The 15,377-nt window shown below is 52.5% G+C and overlaps 5 protein-coding genes across 5 annotated transcripts; 3 read left to right on the forward strand and 2 right to left on the reverse strand.

Moving 5' to 3' along the window:
- Positions 1-1,152: 1,152 nt before the first annotated feature.
- Positions 1,153-3,729, forward strand: MAM_02280 (glucosidase I; the record flags this gene model as incomplete). Its single annotated transcript, XM_040821079.1, has 3 exons — positions 1,153-1,387; positions 1,439-3,408; positions 3,490-3,729. The coding sequence occupies 3 exons, from the start codon at positions 1,153-1,155 to the stop codon at positions 3,727-3,729; spliced, it is 2,445 nt and encodes an 814-aa protein (XP_040681422.1).
- Positions 3,730-5,778: 2,049 nt separating this feature from the next.
- On the reverse strand, positions 5,779-8,098 carry MAM_02281 (GTPase family protein; the record flags this gene model as incomplete). The annotated part of the gene is made up of 2 exons (XM_040821080.1): positions 5,779-7,174; positions 7,971-8,098. 2 exons carry the CDS (start codon positions 8,096-8,098, stop codon positions 5,779-5,781), a joined length of 1,524 nt encoding a protein of 507 aa, XP_040681423.1.
- Positions 8,099-8,766: 668 nt separating this feature from the next.
- Positions 8,767-9,712, forward strand: MAM_02282 (Proteasome, subunit alpha/beta; the record flags this gene model as incomplete). Its single annotated transcript, XM_040821081.1, has 3 exons — positions 8,767-8,804; positions 8,909-8,984; positions 9,080-9,712. The coding sequence occupies 3 exons, from the start codon at positions 8,767-8,769 to the stop codon at positions 9,710-9,712; spliced, it is 747 nt and encodes a 248-aa protein (XP_040681424.1).
- A 321-nt stretch (positions 9,713-10,033) lies between these two features.
- On the reverse strand, positions 10,034-10,823 carry MAM_02283 (lysine decarboxylase-like protein; the record flags this gene model as incomplete). The annotated part of the gene is made up of 2 exons (XM_040821082.1): positions 10,034-10,575; positions 10,643-10,823. 2 exons carry the CDS (start codon positions 10,821-10,823, stop codon positions 10,034-10,036), a joined length of 723 nt encoding a protein of 240 aa, XP_040681425.1.
- A 1,218-nt stretch (positions 10,824-12,041) lies between these two features.
- On the forward strand, positions 12,042-14,129 carry MAM_02284 (Cleft lip and palate transmembrane protein 1; the record flags this gene model as incomplete). Its single annotated transcript, XM_040821083.1, has 3 exons — positions 12,042-12,110; positions 12,184-12,958; positions 13,009-14,129. The coding sequence occupies 3 exons, from the start codon at positions 12,042-12,044 to the stop codon at positions 14,127-14,129; spliced, it is 1,965 nt and encodes a 654-aa protein (XP_040681426.1).
- Between the last annotated feature and the right edge of the window lie 1,248 nt (positions 14,130-15,377).

Genomic DNA, 15,377 nt, shown 5'->3' on the forward strand with positions numbered 1-15,377 from the left:
TGGTTACCGTTTTCCATCTCAAAGCGGATGCACCCGAAGGTCACGCGATGCATATAATCATAAGTCTTGGTTCATAAGCCTTCCCCCATCCTGAATGTAGCGCCATGCACTTCCATCGTATAGTCTCGTCTTATTACCACCGAGGTCACCCGTCACACTACCTGCCAGGGCTTAAAGGTCTATTGAAACCTCCTTGCCGATTCATATATTGCCTATACTCCAATTTCTTCTCCTTTCTGACCGCGCCAGCATTATTCCCAGCTACTCTTTTGCCTTTTGTCGTGCCAAAGCCACCAAATCCCATCATGGCTTGCATGGTAGTCATTTCGTCGTCAACGTCGGCCTCACCAGGCTCTTCATTATCTTCATTCGTGGGGGAAGTGTCGTCCCGGGACTGGCCGTGGGGCGGGGGACTGAAACGACGGCTAGATGCAGGAGCATGGGATGGTTTATCGGAGCGGGAACGGGTTTGTAGAGTTGAAGGCGGCGGGCTGGTGCTAGTGGGCGATGCGGATCTTCGACGAGCATCTTGTCGGTCTCTCTCTCGGTCATCGTACAGACGAGAATCTCTAAGGGATCTGTCCAGACTGCTGCGGACCCCGCCACGGTTGCCGCGATCTTTGTAGCGCCTATCTGGGGATCTAGAGAGGTCATTGTAACCATCCCTTCTCCCCCGAGATCTAGACCGGCGGCGCAGACGATCAGAGTCCTTTCTGTCCCTGTCTCTGTCCCTTTCGCGATCGAAGCGGTCTCGGTCGCGTGGTCGGTGTGGGCGGTCCGACTCGTCCCACATTTGGCGGCTGTCTGGCCGGCGAAGGCGACGAGAGTCGCTCATGTTTTAATTAAAAGTTTTGGTTCAGGAGGGCTTGTATCAAGTGGCCGAGAACAATGCGATGTTGAAAAGATGCCAAGGTTGTTGTTGTGGTTGAGGAGGGGCGTGGCAAGTTGCTCTCCCGGACACCCGAGCGGCTTCCCCACACGCCCCAAGCTCCTTGCGCCACGAGCCTAACCCACCAACAACCTTCCGACTCATCGGCGAACGTGGTCTTGAAGTGTGCGGTCCTACGCCATCTGATGACAAGGCATTCTGGATAAGACGCCATCTCGTTACCCCTCCCACGGTCTGTTCATGGACGATACGATTTCGATAATATGAGCAGATTCATCCAGTTGGCGGCGGCTGTGGCAGCAACCCTGTCCACTGGAACAGCTGCCACGGGTGATTTCTCGGTTCTGACTGGCGAGACTAGTCGCCAAAACAACGAAAGCCTGTTCTGGGGGCCGTATAAGCCCAACCTATATTTTGGTGTCCGTTCTAGGATTCCAGAAAGTTTGTGGACGGGGTTGATGTGGGGGAGAATCGAACAGTACAACGACGTTAAGGATGGTGAGGAACCATGCCCGATTTCGTTGATAGTTGCGTGCTAACAACAATCAGGACTGAGATATACTTGCGAACAAGGCGAAGACATTCATGGCTACGGATGGGACGAGTACGACGCACGAAGTGGTGGCATTCAAACCATTCACGACGAAGGCAACAAGATTGACATTACAACGTCGTTTATCAAAGTCCCTGGTGGAAGCAATGGTGGCAGCTGGGCTGTCAGGATCAAGGGTCAACTTCATGAGAATGCGCCTGCGGACCATAAGACTGTCGTTTACTACTACATCGCACAAGAGGGGAAAGGCGAGCTCGTGCCACAAGGTGAAGGCGACGAACTCGGATATAGGGGCGATGCGACGTTCCTTGGAAACTCGGAGGCTTTAGGTGACTACAAGATTGTTGTCGCCGAAGGCAGTGGCAAGCATCCCGCTGGGAACCATGAGATTTCCACTTCTCGACCTGGTGATGTTACTTTGGTGCATAGCGCTGAAGTTTCGGACGACGCCATCTGGCAGGCCGTGCCTTTGCTGTTCCAAAAGCTGCAACCCGCAGCTATGGCCGTGCAGGAAGAGTACGGCATGGAGAACCCCCCACCTGCATGGCAGGTCTATCGCATGGCACACCGGCCTGGAAAGGGTAACTCGCATATTACTCAGAGAACATATGAGGGCTCATTTGAGTTTGACGTCATTTTCTCATCTGCGTCTACCGGCAAGGAGTTGACCAAGGAAGATGTCACAGAAGCCATCGCAAGTACATCCAACGCCTTTGCAGATAGGTTTCCGAGCATCTTTGAGCTTAAGACACCGTTCAAGACCGAAAAGTACCAGCAATTCGCCAAAAACATGTTCTCCAACCTTCTGGGTGGTGTAGGATACTTTCACGGAAAGCAGATGATTGATCGATCGTATGCGCCAGAATACGAGGAGGAGAATGAGGGCTTTTGGGAGGAAACTCGTGAGGCCAGAGAACGTCAAGCACAGACACTCGAAGGACCGTATGAGCTGTTCACTAGTGTCCCCTCCCGGCCCTTCTTCCCGCGGGGCTTTCTTTGGGATGAAGGATTTCACCTGATTCCGATTGCCGATTGGGACATTGATTTGACGCTCGAGGTAATTACGAGCTGGTATAACACGATGGATGAGGATGGCTGGATTCCCCGAGAGCAGATTCTTGGCCCGGAAGCTCGCACCAAGGTTCCCGCGGAGTTTCAAGTTCAGTATCCACACTATGCCAACCCGCCCACGCTCTTTCTTGTGATCGAGGAGTTCATGGAGCGCCTCCGCAAGACCAACGGCACGCAACCGTCAGGTAAGGAGAAGTTGGCGCAAGAAAGGAAACACTCCCTGCACACGGCACATTTGGACAATGTGGAGCTGGGTGAGGATTATCTTCGAAAGATCTACCCTCTCCTGAAGAGACAATATAACTGGTTCCGCAAAACACAGCGCGGAGATTTAAAGGGCTACGACCGGGCGGCGTATTCGTCAAAAGAGGGCTACAGGTGGCGAGGGAGATCCGAGTCACATATCTTGACGAGTGGACTGGACGACTATCCACGCCCACAGCCACCACACCCTGGGGAGCTGCACGTCGACCTCATGTCGTGGGTTGGTTTGATGACAAAGTCGCTGAAGAACGTTGCCGAAGCCCTTGAGATGGAGGAAGATGTGGCGGATCTGGCGAAGAACTTGGATGCAATCGAACATAATCTCAACGATTTGCATTGGTCAGAAAAGGACGGATGCTTTTGCGATGCCACAATCGATGCTTTTGAGGAACACCAACTTGTCTGCCACAAGGGTTACGTGTCACTGTTCCCTTTCATGGTAGGGCTGCTCAAGCCAAGCGACCCGAAGCTCGGCAAGACCCTGGACCTGATCGCCGACGAGGAAGAGCTCTGGAGTCCGCACGGTATCCGCAGCCTCAGCAAGCAGGATGAATTTTATGGAACAGGCGAGAATTATTGGCGCAGTCCAATCTGGATGCCTATGAACTACATGATAGTCAAGCAGCTGCAGGTGAGCTTAATATGCCACAGTGACAGGGAACATTCCTTCTTGGGCACCGAACCATGACGGGCTAACCGACAGTCGTATTAGAGTGTCGCAAAGCAAGAGGGTCCGTACCGAAGCAGGGCACGCGAAATGTACAAGAAGCTCCGAAAGAATCTCGTGGACACAGTATACAACAGCTGGAGGGAGACGGGATTCGCATGGGAGCAATACAACCCCGAAACTGGAGCTGGACAAAGAACGCAGCACTTCACCGGCTGGACGAGTCTGGTGGTGAAGATTATGGCAATGGATGATTTGAGCCAACACGGTCGGGATGAGCTGTAGATGAGAGTCACATAGACGGTGAGCTTGCGGACCGGAGTAGACGGTGGACAGAAATCGGATGATGAGTCGTAATGACGTTTTTTTGCCGTTGACCGTCTTGACAAATCAGCTTACCATTTTGACAAAGTTTGTGCAACCAGCTTCGTCGAGGGTTTGCTGCCGAGCCACCGAAATGCCATTTATCCGTTTTGAAAAATTTGCGAAGGTGAATGAAAAGTCGGCCAATCAACAGTACGAAGAGTCATATACACCGACATTGTCGATCGGTGTAATGAGTCTGAGCTTGCCGCATCTGGCCAGCTCCTTCTGCACTGACGCACACGCGCGCGCACACACAAAAGAGAGAAAAAGTCGAATGCATCACCGTGCCGAATTGTGCACTTATTGTGATCATAAACGAGAGCAGCGGGTGCCTGGCAAAGGCCACGTTTTGGTGCAACGCTGTCTGACACATGAGGGGCCATTTTTTCTCTCTCCATGACATGGACAAAGTCGGTCTCTGGCCTCGGCCGGCCCGTTAGAGGCACTCCGAAGGATTCTATTGCCGTTCTGCGGCTTGCCTTGTTCTGCGACGCCACGGGTGTCCATGAACGAGGTCATTGGACACGGAGGAGGCTCTTGATGTCGGTTTGAGCAACATTGGCACGCTCGGTGGCTACTATTTTGTGCCTCTGATTAGTCCCCCCAAGACTTCGTGGGCTCCTAGGACATGGCGACGCAGGCAAGAGCTTACACGTAGAGCAGGCACAGCATCAGATTTCGTCATGACATGGACGTGGGACTGGCTGCCTAACGAAATGGCATTTTCAAGCTTGTCTCTGAGCGTGGATCTTGGCGCTCTGGACGAAGCTTCGGCTTACATATTCTTTCTTCTTCCCTCCTGTTCCACTTCTTCTTCTGCTTCTGCATCTTTTCTGCGTACATGCCCCTGACGCACATTGCATCGGCCGTCGGAAAATATGCCTGGAAACAGCCTTGTGTCACGGCTGAATACGCAGGCACCGTGGGCCGGTTTGCTTGCAGGGGATTTCGTCGGCACCGATTGGGCCGTGACAAGGGTGACTTTCACTCCGTACCGAATTACTGGTCAGACTGGACTCACGCGTCAGATATGCGCCCTGGAAGCCACGTTGTCTTGGTCTAGTCATGGCCTGGCTCACGTTGGGGACCCAGAAATATTGGGGGCCGCTGAGAAAGCCAGGCTCCCTCAGCCCTACCGTCCGTCAAGACGTGTGAATCGTGGTCGTTTTCGCGAAAGGCCGGAAGGCCTTCTTGGGGGCCGATTGCCTCGTGGCCATGGGCTCTGTGGTGAGCATGTCGGGGTGTTTTCGGAACAGTATATAAGATGGATGGATGCCGTGTCATGACATGAGCCTTCTCTTCCTCGCAAGACAGCGTCTGAAAGACATTACCACTTCCTCACATATTCTTCAATATACAAACACTGCCTTGGCATCATCACGCCCCAGCGTACCTGACAATCTGTTGTACCAATCACATATATCCGCACGCTTCAACTACAACTACACGTCTACTGGACACATTCTGAAGGAATAAAGGAGAAAGAAAGCATTCACACTTGGTACTCTCACACTCCGCTTCTTCACCAAGATGGCCGCCTCAACCGTCTTCGAACCCGTCAACTACGGTCGCTCGGGATACAACATTGTCAGTGGCGCACCCGGAACCGCCCCAAGCGACGACGAGGATCGTCGATAAGAGCCATCCATCCGACATGGCGACATTCACCGTCGCAAATAATCTATCAATGTATCGAACACATGCTGGAAACTTGCTCTTTGGGGGTGAAGGGAATAGAACGTTTGCATATATCTGGATAGCTTTAGCATTGCCATCGCGGACACATAGAACGGCGCATAGACAGTCTCACATTTGAGAGGAAAAGGATATAGAATGCATTGACAGATCACGGGTACGATTTCCCCTTCGCAGGGGGTACCCGGATAAGGAATGCTAGAGGCATGTGCTGGACACAATACATCTCTTCTTCACATCGTGCGGTATCATAAATAGTGCATATGCTGGTTATTATTTACCCACGCAGAACCTGGATTTGTTAGCCATCGGCAACGTCCACGTGAAAGATAGGGGCACATGCTTTTCGAAAACCACGCCCAATACGTCCTCTACGTCTCCTGCCTCGCCTTTGCCGGTGATTCTAGCTAGACAGTCGGCAGCGTAGCGCAGATACTCGGCTGCGAGGACAATGTCTGAATCGTGCCCATCCTCATGCGGTGACGCTTCATCCATGAAATCTTCTAAATGGCCCCTACATTTGGTGAGTAACTGGCGCTGTCGTTCAGTAACACCTAGCAGATCCCGCATGTCGGGCGGCATGTCTGTCAATTGGGAAAACAAGGACACCAGTGCGTCGACGACGTTTTGGATGCCGCTATCCTTGATCCTGGAGTTGTCTTCTTTGCAGGATATGCAGATTGGTTCCCGTGGCAGAGAAGCATACTTGTCGTGAATTAGTCGACGGAACTGTTTGAGCAGGCCGGAGAGCGTATCTCCGTCGACTGCGTCTTTCTTGTTGACAATGACGAGAGATGATTGTGCTCCAGCCGCGAGGGCCAACGTCTCCTTGTCGAAATGGATGAACGGTCCAGACGGCCCTGATTCCACAGATGCCAGGACAACGACGACGTCTGAATCTTGTGCCTTTTTCCTCGCTCGTCGAACGCCCTCCTCCTCCACGGCGCCAATAGCCTCATTGCTAGTCTCACCCTTGGACCGGAACCCAGCGGTGTCAGCGAAAGAGCACAGGAACCCCCGCATGTCGAGACTGGCTTCTATGATATCTCGCGTAGTGCCAGCCTCACCTGACACAATGGACGCTTCGCGACCAACAATGATGTTCATCAAGGAGCTCTTTCCAGTATTCGGGGGCCCTACCAATGCGATTCGAACTCCACTGCGCAGCAGCTCACTTCGCTGGCTGCCTAGCTCATGGAGGTCGATGGAGTGCACAATCTTGGCTGCCTGTCTCGCTACGTTGCCCAGCAGCTCGGACTGCGGTTCGTCGAAATGCTGGTCCTCTGAGAAGTCGATGAGAGCCTCGATTTCCCCGCGGGCCTGAAGTAATTGGTGCCGCCAGTCTTCATAGGTTCGCCCCAGCGCGCCAGAGTTGCCTCGCACTGCTGCGCGACGCTGCTGCTCCGTCTCAGCGTCCAAAGTGTCGCCCAAGGATTCGATTTGCGCTAGATCAAGGCGGTCGTTTAGAAAGGCACGTTTGGTGAACTCGCCTGGCTCAGCGTAGCGGATGCGCGTGCTGGTTCGGCATTTCGGTATGGCAGACAGGACGGCTCGCACTGTTGCCGGGCCGCCATGGACGTGGAGTTCAAGGACATCTTCGCCAGTGACTGTTTTGGGCGAGGGGAAGTAGAGGAGGAGAGCTTCCAGATCCAGTATGTCGGGCTCAGTGCTGGATGCCGGGTCAAGTAGTGTACGCACAGTCGCACGTCTTGGTTTGGGTGGTGCTTTGCCCGGACATAAGCCCTGGTATATCTGGAGTTTGTTGTTGTCAACCAGGTCCGATGCCCTTTGACGGAAAAAGCCTACCTGTAAACATGATGGGCCAGATATGCGGATCACAGCAATTCCTGCCCTGCCATGTGCCGTGGATAAGGCGTAGATGGTATCTCCAAAGATTGAAGTGCGGACGTGATTGTGCTCTCGACGAATGGAGCTGGACGTGAAGCGTTTTGCAACGGGCCGAGGCCGTGCCGTATCCAGGCGTGGACAGCATGGTGAAACGCACCGCCATGTGCGAGGCCCAGCGAATATCAACGTAGTGCGAGATGAGCGCCGGAGCATCGACGAGGCTTTGCGGCGAGGTAAATGTGAGATGGCACGGGGGTGGAGGCCGACGACCTGCAAGATGAAAAAGGAGCAGGGACTCCGTACAGAGGGCGGAAATCCCGGGCCCTGTCGGCTTTGATGGAGCTTCGTCGCACGCGTTTGATTTCACAACGTCGAGACGACTGTACAAGTTCTGCGTCAAATTTACTACATCATTCCCAGCCATCTTGTTAAGCAACAATATTTTATTCGATCGTTACTCCGCAGAACACGCAGCCTGTTGTGACGACACACTTCCAGCCCAGTCGGGTCCGGCCTTCATGAAGGATGTGTTCTCAGCAGCAACGAAGTCGCCTCCCTCCCTGGCGAAACAGATGTTCTCATCATTCAGCGAAATGACTTGTCGGGAACAACCATACATATCGGGGCAGGCATCTAGAACACTGCAGTTGAGCTCTGTCTTCTCCTTGGTCACGGCGTCCTGGCCGTCGACCTTGTTATGATGCAAGTAGAGAGGAGCTTCTTGATGACTGGGTCGGCTGTACATGGCTGTAGCCTGTAGGTAGAGACTTAATTACTTTACCCAATCAATCCAATCAATAACCACCGTACCTACCTATAGGTACCTACGTAGGTACTTGTAAGGTAAGTAGGTACCTTCGTTGGTGTTTCTTTACAACTCACAAGAATGACATCATGCAAACTTCTATGGTCGTGCTAGTCTTGCAAGTTGTGCATCTTTTAATGCAGGATTTCTCATTGAGCAGAATCGTGGTCCTGTGACCCAATGCGCATTGGCAGAACACCGCCAAAGGCATAGGAGAATCGAGGAGCCTTGGTTCAATCACAAAGGAAATCTCACGTCATGATTCACCTTTGAGCTACTGCACCATCAAGTATCAATTGTTTCTGTGCTGCGCAACGAGCTTGATTAATGCAGCTACCCTACCCCAGTGACCTGTGACCTCGACTCACTTGTCATAACGGAAACAAGATGGCAGGCGGTGAGGCGGAGTATCCACGGCATCCACTCACCGCGCCATGAGCTGCCCGCTTAGCACCGACGACGAAGCTCGAGGTTGCCTGGCCGCATCGACGCCAATGGGCGCAAATCAATCTTTGAGCTCGGCATATCACGATCAGTTGCCTCCTCGCGACCACAAATCAGTCATCAACTCAGCTTCAGCAACTGATCTCTTTGTCGAATAGCCCATCATGTTTAGAAACAATTATGACAACGACTCCGTCACATTGTGTGTCCCCCCCCGCCTCTCCCCAAGGGAGGGACGCTTCTCAAGCAAGCATCACTCACGAGGCTGGTTGTAATGATCATCAGCTAACATACAGCGCTCATTAGTTCGCCCCAGGGCCGAATATTTCAAATTGAATATGCCGCCGAGGCCGTGAAGCAAGGATCCGTTGTTGTCGGTATCGTCAGCAAAACCCACGCGGTCCTCTGCGCTGTCAAGGCAGGTCTACTTTGCACCGACTCTGTTATGCAACCATTTACCGTCTAACCAGCTCACAGAGAAACGCCGAAGAACTGTCCTCCTATCAAAAGAAGCTCTTCTCCATCGACGAGCATACCGGCATCGCCATTGCAGGTCTCACATCTGATGCTCGCGTCCTGTCCAACTTCATGAAGCAGCAATGTCTCGGTCACCGCCTTACGTACGGTCGCGCCATCCCGCTACGCTCTCTCGTCGACATGATTGGCGAAAAAGCCCAGACCAACACCCAAGTATACGGTAAGCGGCCGTACGGTGTCGGCCTGTTGGTTGCTGGCGTAGACGAACGGGGCCCTCACTTGTTTGAATTCCAGCCATCAGGAATGACCGAAGAAATGGTTGCATTTGCGATTGGTGCCCGAAGCCAGATGGCAAGAACATATTTGGAACGCAATGTCGAGTCCTTTGCAGATTGCTCGAGAGAGGAGCTGGTCAAGCATGGTCTCAAGGCACTGCGGGAGAGCTTAGTGCAGGATAAGGAGCTGACCGTGGAGAACACATCTGTCGGCCTGGTCGGTGTACAAGGGGAAGGGATGAAGAGCATCGAACCGTTCAAGCTGTATGAGGAGTTTGAGGTCAAGCAGTGGATTGACAGTGTCGGCGAGAGTCAAGGAAGTGGTGAAGGCGAGGAAGGCATGGATATTGACGGCTAGACGGTTCAGCTGATGTGAAACAGCAAGAGCACGCCGCTACATTATGTACAATTACAACTAAACGCTGCCTTGGGGCGGCATACCGCGGTCAGGGCAACAAAATCCAAAGAGTTGCAGGCCAGATCTCACGGCGAATTTTGCCATTTGTTTTCTTTTCCCCTGAGCTCCGGCTTGAATTGCGACGGCGCATACATCAACCATATTACCCCCCCCTTCTCTCTGGGTCCACATCGGTGACACCACGAAACGCCAATGAAGAGAATGCATCCCCGTCACAACTATTTCTACATGATCTATATAGGTAGTGCACATATATTCCTTCTACTGCGTGCCCCACTCAAGCTTGAAAGTAGCCTCAGAAACTTTGTAGTTGCTCAAGGCCCTGACGGCACTCTCGGCATCGGTAGCCGCAACTACAATATGCTCGTTGCCAGACTTGACGAAGCCTTGCTCTGATGCCTTGCCCAGCCACTGCACAATACCGTCCCAGTATCCCTCAATGTTAAGTAGACAGATGCCCTTTGTGTGAATGCCCAGCTGGTTCCAGGTGATGACTTCGAAAACTTCCTCCATGGTGCCGTATCCACCGCTCAAGCCAATGAAGCCACTACCGGGTCCGCCGTTGAAGACTTGCTCTGCCATGAGCTTCTTCCGGGTGTGCATGTCCCTGACCACTGTCGTGCGGCCATATAAGGACTCGGTGGGAACAACTTGATTGTTGATGTTGACGGTCTGGTACGTGCCATCCCGCTCATATCTGACCAAAGCCTCGGGGATGATGCCGTGGACCGCGTCGGGTCCGTTGATGGCGCAGACCGTTTTGGCGACCTCGCCCATGAGACCGACAGTGCCACCGCCATATACTGTGGGAACACATTAGGGTACTGGAGCTGTTTGGGGATCAGAACTACAGCTGTAGATGCTACACACCCAAGTCAATGTTGTTCTCTGCCATTACTCTGCCTAGTTGCCGGGCGGCTTCCATGTGTGCCGGGCTCGTTCCGCCACTGGAGCCGCAAAAGACGCAGATCCTTGCACGAGGTGTGCTGCTACTGGTGCCATTGGTCGTGGAAGTGCCATTCCGGCCCGCGATGTGTGTGCTGGACGACATTGCGAATTGGCTGCGTGCTGCTAGGAAGCTGAAGTCGGAGATTCAAAGTCGGTGCATAACACGTCGACGAAGTCATATGACGACAAGACGGCACCAAGGAAGGAATGCCGGATTTCTGCGGAGGGGTGGAGTCGAGGCTTGGCGAGTCGAACGGAAAAAGCTGCGCAACAACAATGAAGTTGTGCTGTTCAATATCAAGGAAAGAAAGAGAGTGAGCGGCGAGCGGCGAGGTGAGAGTCATAAGCACGCGGGACGGCTCCACGGCGAGGGATGGCGTTGAAATAATAAATGACGAGACGTCAACTAAATCAACAGGTCCGATGACTTGGCCACGCCCACGCCCGATATTCGGTGGGACGCCAACAAATTGTCGTTGACGGAGGCTTCCCTGGCCTAAGTCTGAAGCCTGATCAATGTAGGTGGAGAAGACCCCTGGACGATGATTTGATGGCTCATAACGCGTTTCCGGTTGGCGGTCAAAATGTGGACCATACTCTTTTTGACGAGATCCCAGGTTATGTACCGGCCGCAAGCGTCGGTGTGCTTCGGACATGCCTCGTGCCTTGCATCTTCTTCCAACGGCGAGTTTCAAGGACAATCGTTTATATTTGAGAAGAGAGGAACGAGCTGTCTGGCCGCGTCAGATTGGCGTCATTCCACGTATCAAACACTCTTGTAATGAGAATCCATGTCCATCATGACAAGTCGACAATGTTGGTGAGCTGCTGTTAAGAAGTTAGCAATAGCACTAGCACATGCTGTGAAGTGTAGTTAATCGGAGAGAAGTAGTAGGGGTGGTGATATCTGACCAACAGGTATTATGCCGAGATCGGCGTCCCTACGTTTTGGATACAGAGTACGTAACGTTTATTCTTGGTCCACAGTCTTCAAAAAAGGGACTTTTCATCCTCTGTTCTGTACAACATTGTCGTCTCTACCCCGTATTTGGATGTCTTTGGGCCCATTAGGCGGCCTTGCAGAGCATACCAACAGACCTTGAGCACCCGGCTACCCTGCGGTCAATTGGTGCGGCGCATATTTGGGGAGAGCGGCGAGCCACACGTCGAAATCTCCGGCGAACCTAGATTTTTCAACTCAAAGCAACCAACCGACCGCGGCGCGACCTTGTCATTGTCAGTCCGTGGCGAGGCGAAAGTCGTCGCTCATTTGAAAACTTCCCGAGCCCGTCGTTTTCTTCTTCCCGTCTTTGATCCTGCCATGTCTGGACTTGACCAAGTCATCCGGCAGCAGCCCGACAGCCAGCCCCAGCGACCGCCAGAACGGCATGTAAGTGTCTCTGTCCGCAGGCAATTGTCCTGTCGAGAGAGATATTGCTAACCACGAGGCTACTCTTTAACAGGGATTCAACTTCAGCAAGCTTCTCATGGGCGGTGCAGCATATTTCGGGCTCAATCTTGCCCTCTCCTACTTCCTGGCCAAAGACCAACGAGGCGTCCAGGTGACCGACCCTAATACCGGGAAACCCATCACGGTTGCATCCAACCTGGGTGAAATTCCCGCCTTTGAACTACGTCCTAGTCAGCTTGACGAGGGTGCGCAGTACCGACCAATCCCTCGCAAGATCGCGCCAATCTGGCCCCAAGACAGCCACGTCGACATTGTAGTAACCCTTTCGCCGTCCTTCAACCCGACACCCATCTCAGAGACCCCGGCCGAATACGTCGTGCTGCGAGAGAGTAACTTCCAGATGAGCAACAGCTCCGATGTGCGCACCGTCGACACCAAGTTTACCGTTCCCAAGGCCGTTCAGAACAACGGAACCCTCTGGGGCCACTTTTACGTTGGCCTCAGCGGTAGCAGCTTGGATCCCCGCCAGCCTGGCTACGACTCGGCCAAAGCATATCACTTTGCCTACCCCTTGACCCAATATCTGCCCAAGAAGAAGGTCGCCAAAACGAGAAACTTACTCGACAGCCGTTCCAGTGATGAGGAGCCAGAAGAGGAAGCGCCTACCGGTCCCATTATTACCAATCACTATCACCCTAATGCCAGCTTTGCCTTTGTCCCAGCCATGGGCGTCAAGGAATTCAACACCATTCACCCTGCTGTCAAACACTTCCTTCGTCTCGAAGCAACAGGGGCTCGTGACGGCAGTGGCCAAAATGGCTGGTACTGTGAGTCAATCCGCCCCCTGTTGGCTCTACTTTAACTGAATTCTTGCTAGACCCGGTGTTGTTTGTCAACAACTTTTGGCAACTTGCGAGCCACATGACCGTGCTCAATGAAACGGTCAAGGAGCTTCCCCTGCACATAGACCTGACCACCATGGCCTTTTGGAAATTCAGCACCCTTGCATCAATTGAATTGAACTCCAAGGAAAACGCTCGCCAGGCTGCATTCGGCCACTCTCTGCCTACCGGCGGTGATGGTTCCGAGATTGAAATGGTCAAGGAAATCTTCATTGATACGAACCCCATCCTGTTGGGCATCACTGCTGTGGTCAGTGTGGCACATATCATTCTCGAGATGCTCGCCTTTGGCTCTGATATCGCCCACTACCGCAAAAAGAAGGACAATGTTGGCATTTCTGTCCGCTCCATCTTGGCAAACGTCTTCATGCAGGCCGTCATCTTCCTCTATCTACTCGATAATTCTCAAAACACTAGCTGGATGATTCTCGGGTCCCAGGCGATTGGCATTGTCATCGAATTTTGGAAGGTCACGACTGTTGTGGACGTGCGCTTCCGGTCATCAGCGCCCGGTTCAGTCTTCCCGTTCGCCATTGTCTTCGAGGACAAGCACAAGCTTACCGAGACCGAAGAGAAGACCAAGGAGTATGACGCCGTCGCCTTCAAGTACATGTACGTTGTGGCTGCGCCTTTGCTGATTGCTTACGGTGTCTACTCTCTCGTGTACGATTCTCACAAGTCTTGGTATTCCTTCATCATTGCGACCCTAGTTGGGTCTGTGTATGCTTATGGCTTCCTTATGATGGTACCGTCCTTGTACATCAACTACCGCCTGAAGAGCGTAGCTCACATGCCAGCCAAAGCCATGATGTACAAATTCCTCAACACATTTATTGATGATTTGTTTGCATTCACTATCAAGATGCCATTTCTCCATCGACTGGCGACTTTCCGTGACGACATCATCTTTTTCATCTACCTTTACCAGCGCTGGGCTTACAGAACTGATTACACCCGCGTCAACGAGTTCGGCCAGGGCGGTGACGGCGAGGAGCCTTCTCCCCGGAATGATGGGCAGGACAAGAGCACGCCTGTTGTCAACTCCGAGGGCAAGGCCACCGGCTCCGACACTGGCAAGGCCACAAAGCGAAAGTAATCACTTCAGTTCGATACAAATAGACTAATCCCTATACGTGTTTGACCGGTCTTGGCCTTGTCGTGATTGATATGTGCCACTGATGGTGGGGTGACGGATGACCAACCATGTCTACAAGTTTGCTATGAACTCTATGAGCTTAATCAAGTAATTCTGTTTCGCAACGAGAAAGATCTGGCCGGCGAGTTATAAATCAGCATGAGCCCAGTCTGAGTGAGATATGATTGCGTGGATTAGCACTTATCAATATCTTCGGCGACATGATCGATGGTGTACCTGTTGTCGTTGATTCAATTCAGTCGTAGAGTCGCAGAAGCAGCTGAGGTACTATATCGGCGCAGAGCGGCTGGTCAGAATCCCAAGTACCGGCGCACTAGGTTCATGCGGTTTGGCCAGAGATACGACCTGATGCAGTTGGTCTCTCATCACAGGCAGGAGATGGCCAAGTTTCGATATGCCTCTGCCACCCCTCCTCAAGTTACGATACTTGGGCGACAAAGCCCTTCAACAGGTATAGCACCCGCGTTTTTCGTCTCAGCCTGGAATGTCCAGCCGTACATTCATTTTCTTTTGATATATCAAACGTCCTTGGCGACGCTGTTGTTCCTCGGTGCTAGATTTGCCATGTCAGCACGACAGTTTTACTGATTAAACCGAAGAGAAGCCTTCTCGACCGATAAAAGAGAGGAACACCTAGTGCGACATCCTCTTCTCGTCTCGAGAATGGCGACAATCAAGGGTTCATCGAGCTACCGATTGCAAAGACCAGTACCAATAGGTCAACTGGCGCAATATACCGAGAAGTAGCATTGACCATTTCCACAGGAATAATCAGATTGTCGAGGCACCCTTGACGTCGGAGATGAACCATTGACAGCTTAGCCACAGCAGCTGCATGGCTCAGGTGTGCGTGTTGGCACGTATAAGCAAGTTGCTGTCAATACAATAGAAGGTATAGCTTCAATAGTCGTCAATTCCTCAACCCGATACTCTTAGTAGAGATACACTTTCAGCCTTTGCATACATTGTCCTTATTATATCTTGGCAATATTTACCCGCGCTCGCTCACTCATTCCAACATTCCGGCGCTTTGTGCGCTTTCCAGTCGCCACACAATAGGGCTGCCGGCAATGCGATGCACGAAGCATCGTTCGTGGCGAGTCGAGGTGCTGCTTCAACAGTCGCACTTGTAGTAGTGACTACTGGCCAACTTGACGGCATAGCGACCGTCTGATACGAGCAAACATG

Source organism: Metarhizium album (assembly GCF_000804445.1).
Source record: "Metarhizium album ARSEF 1941 chromosome Unknown scaffold_3, whole genome shotgun sequence".
NCBI lineage: Eukaryota > Fungi > Ascomycota > Sordariomycetes > Hypocreales > Clavicipitaceae > Metarhizium > Metarhizium album.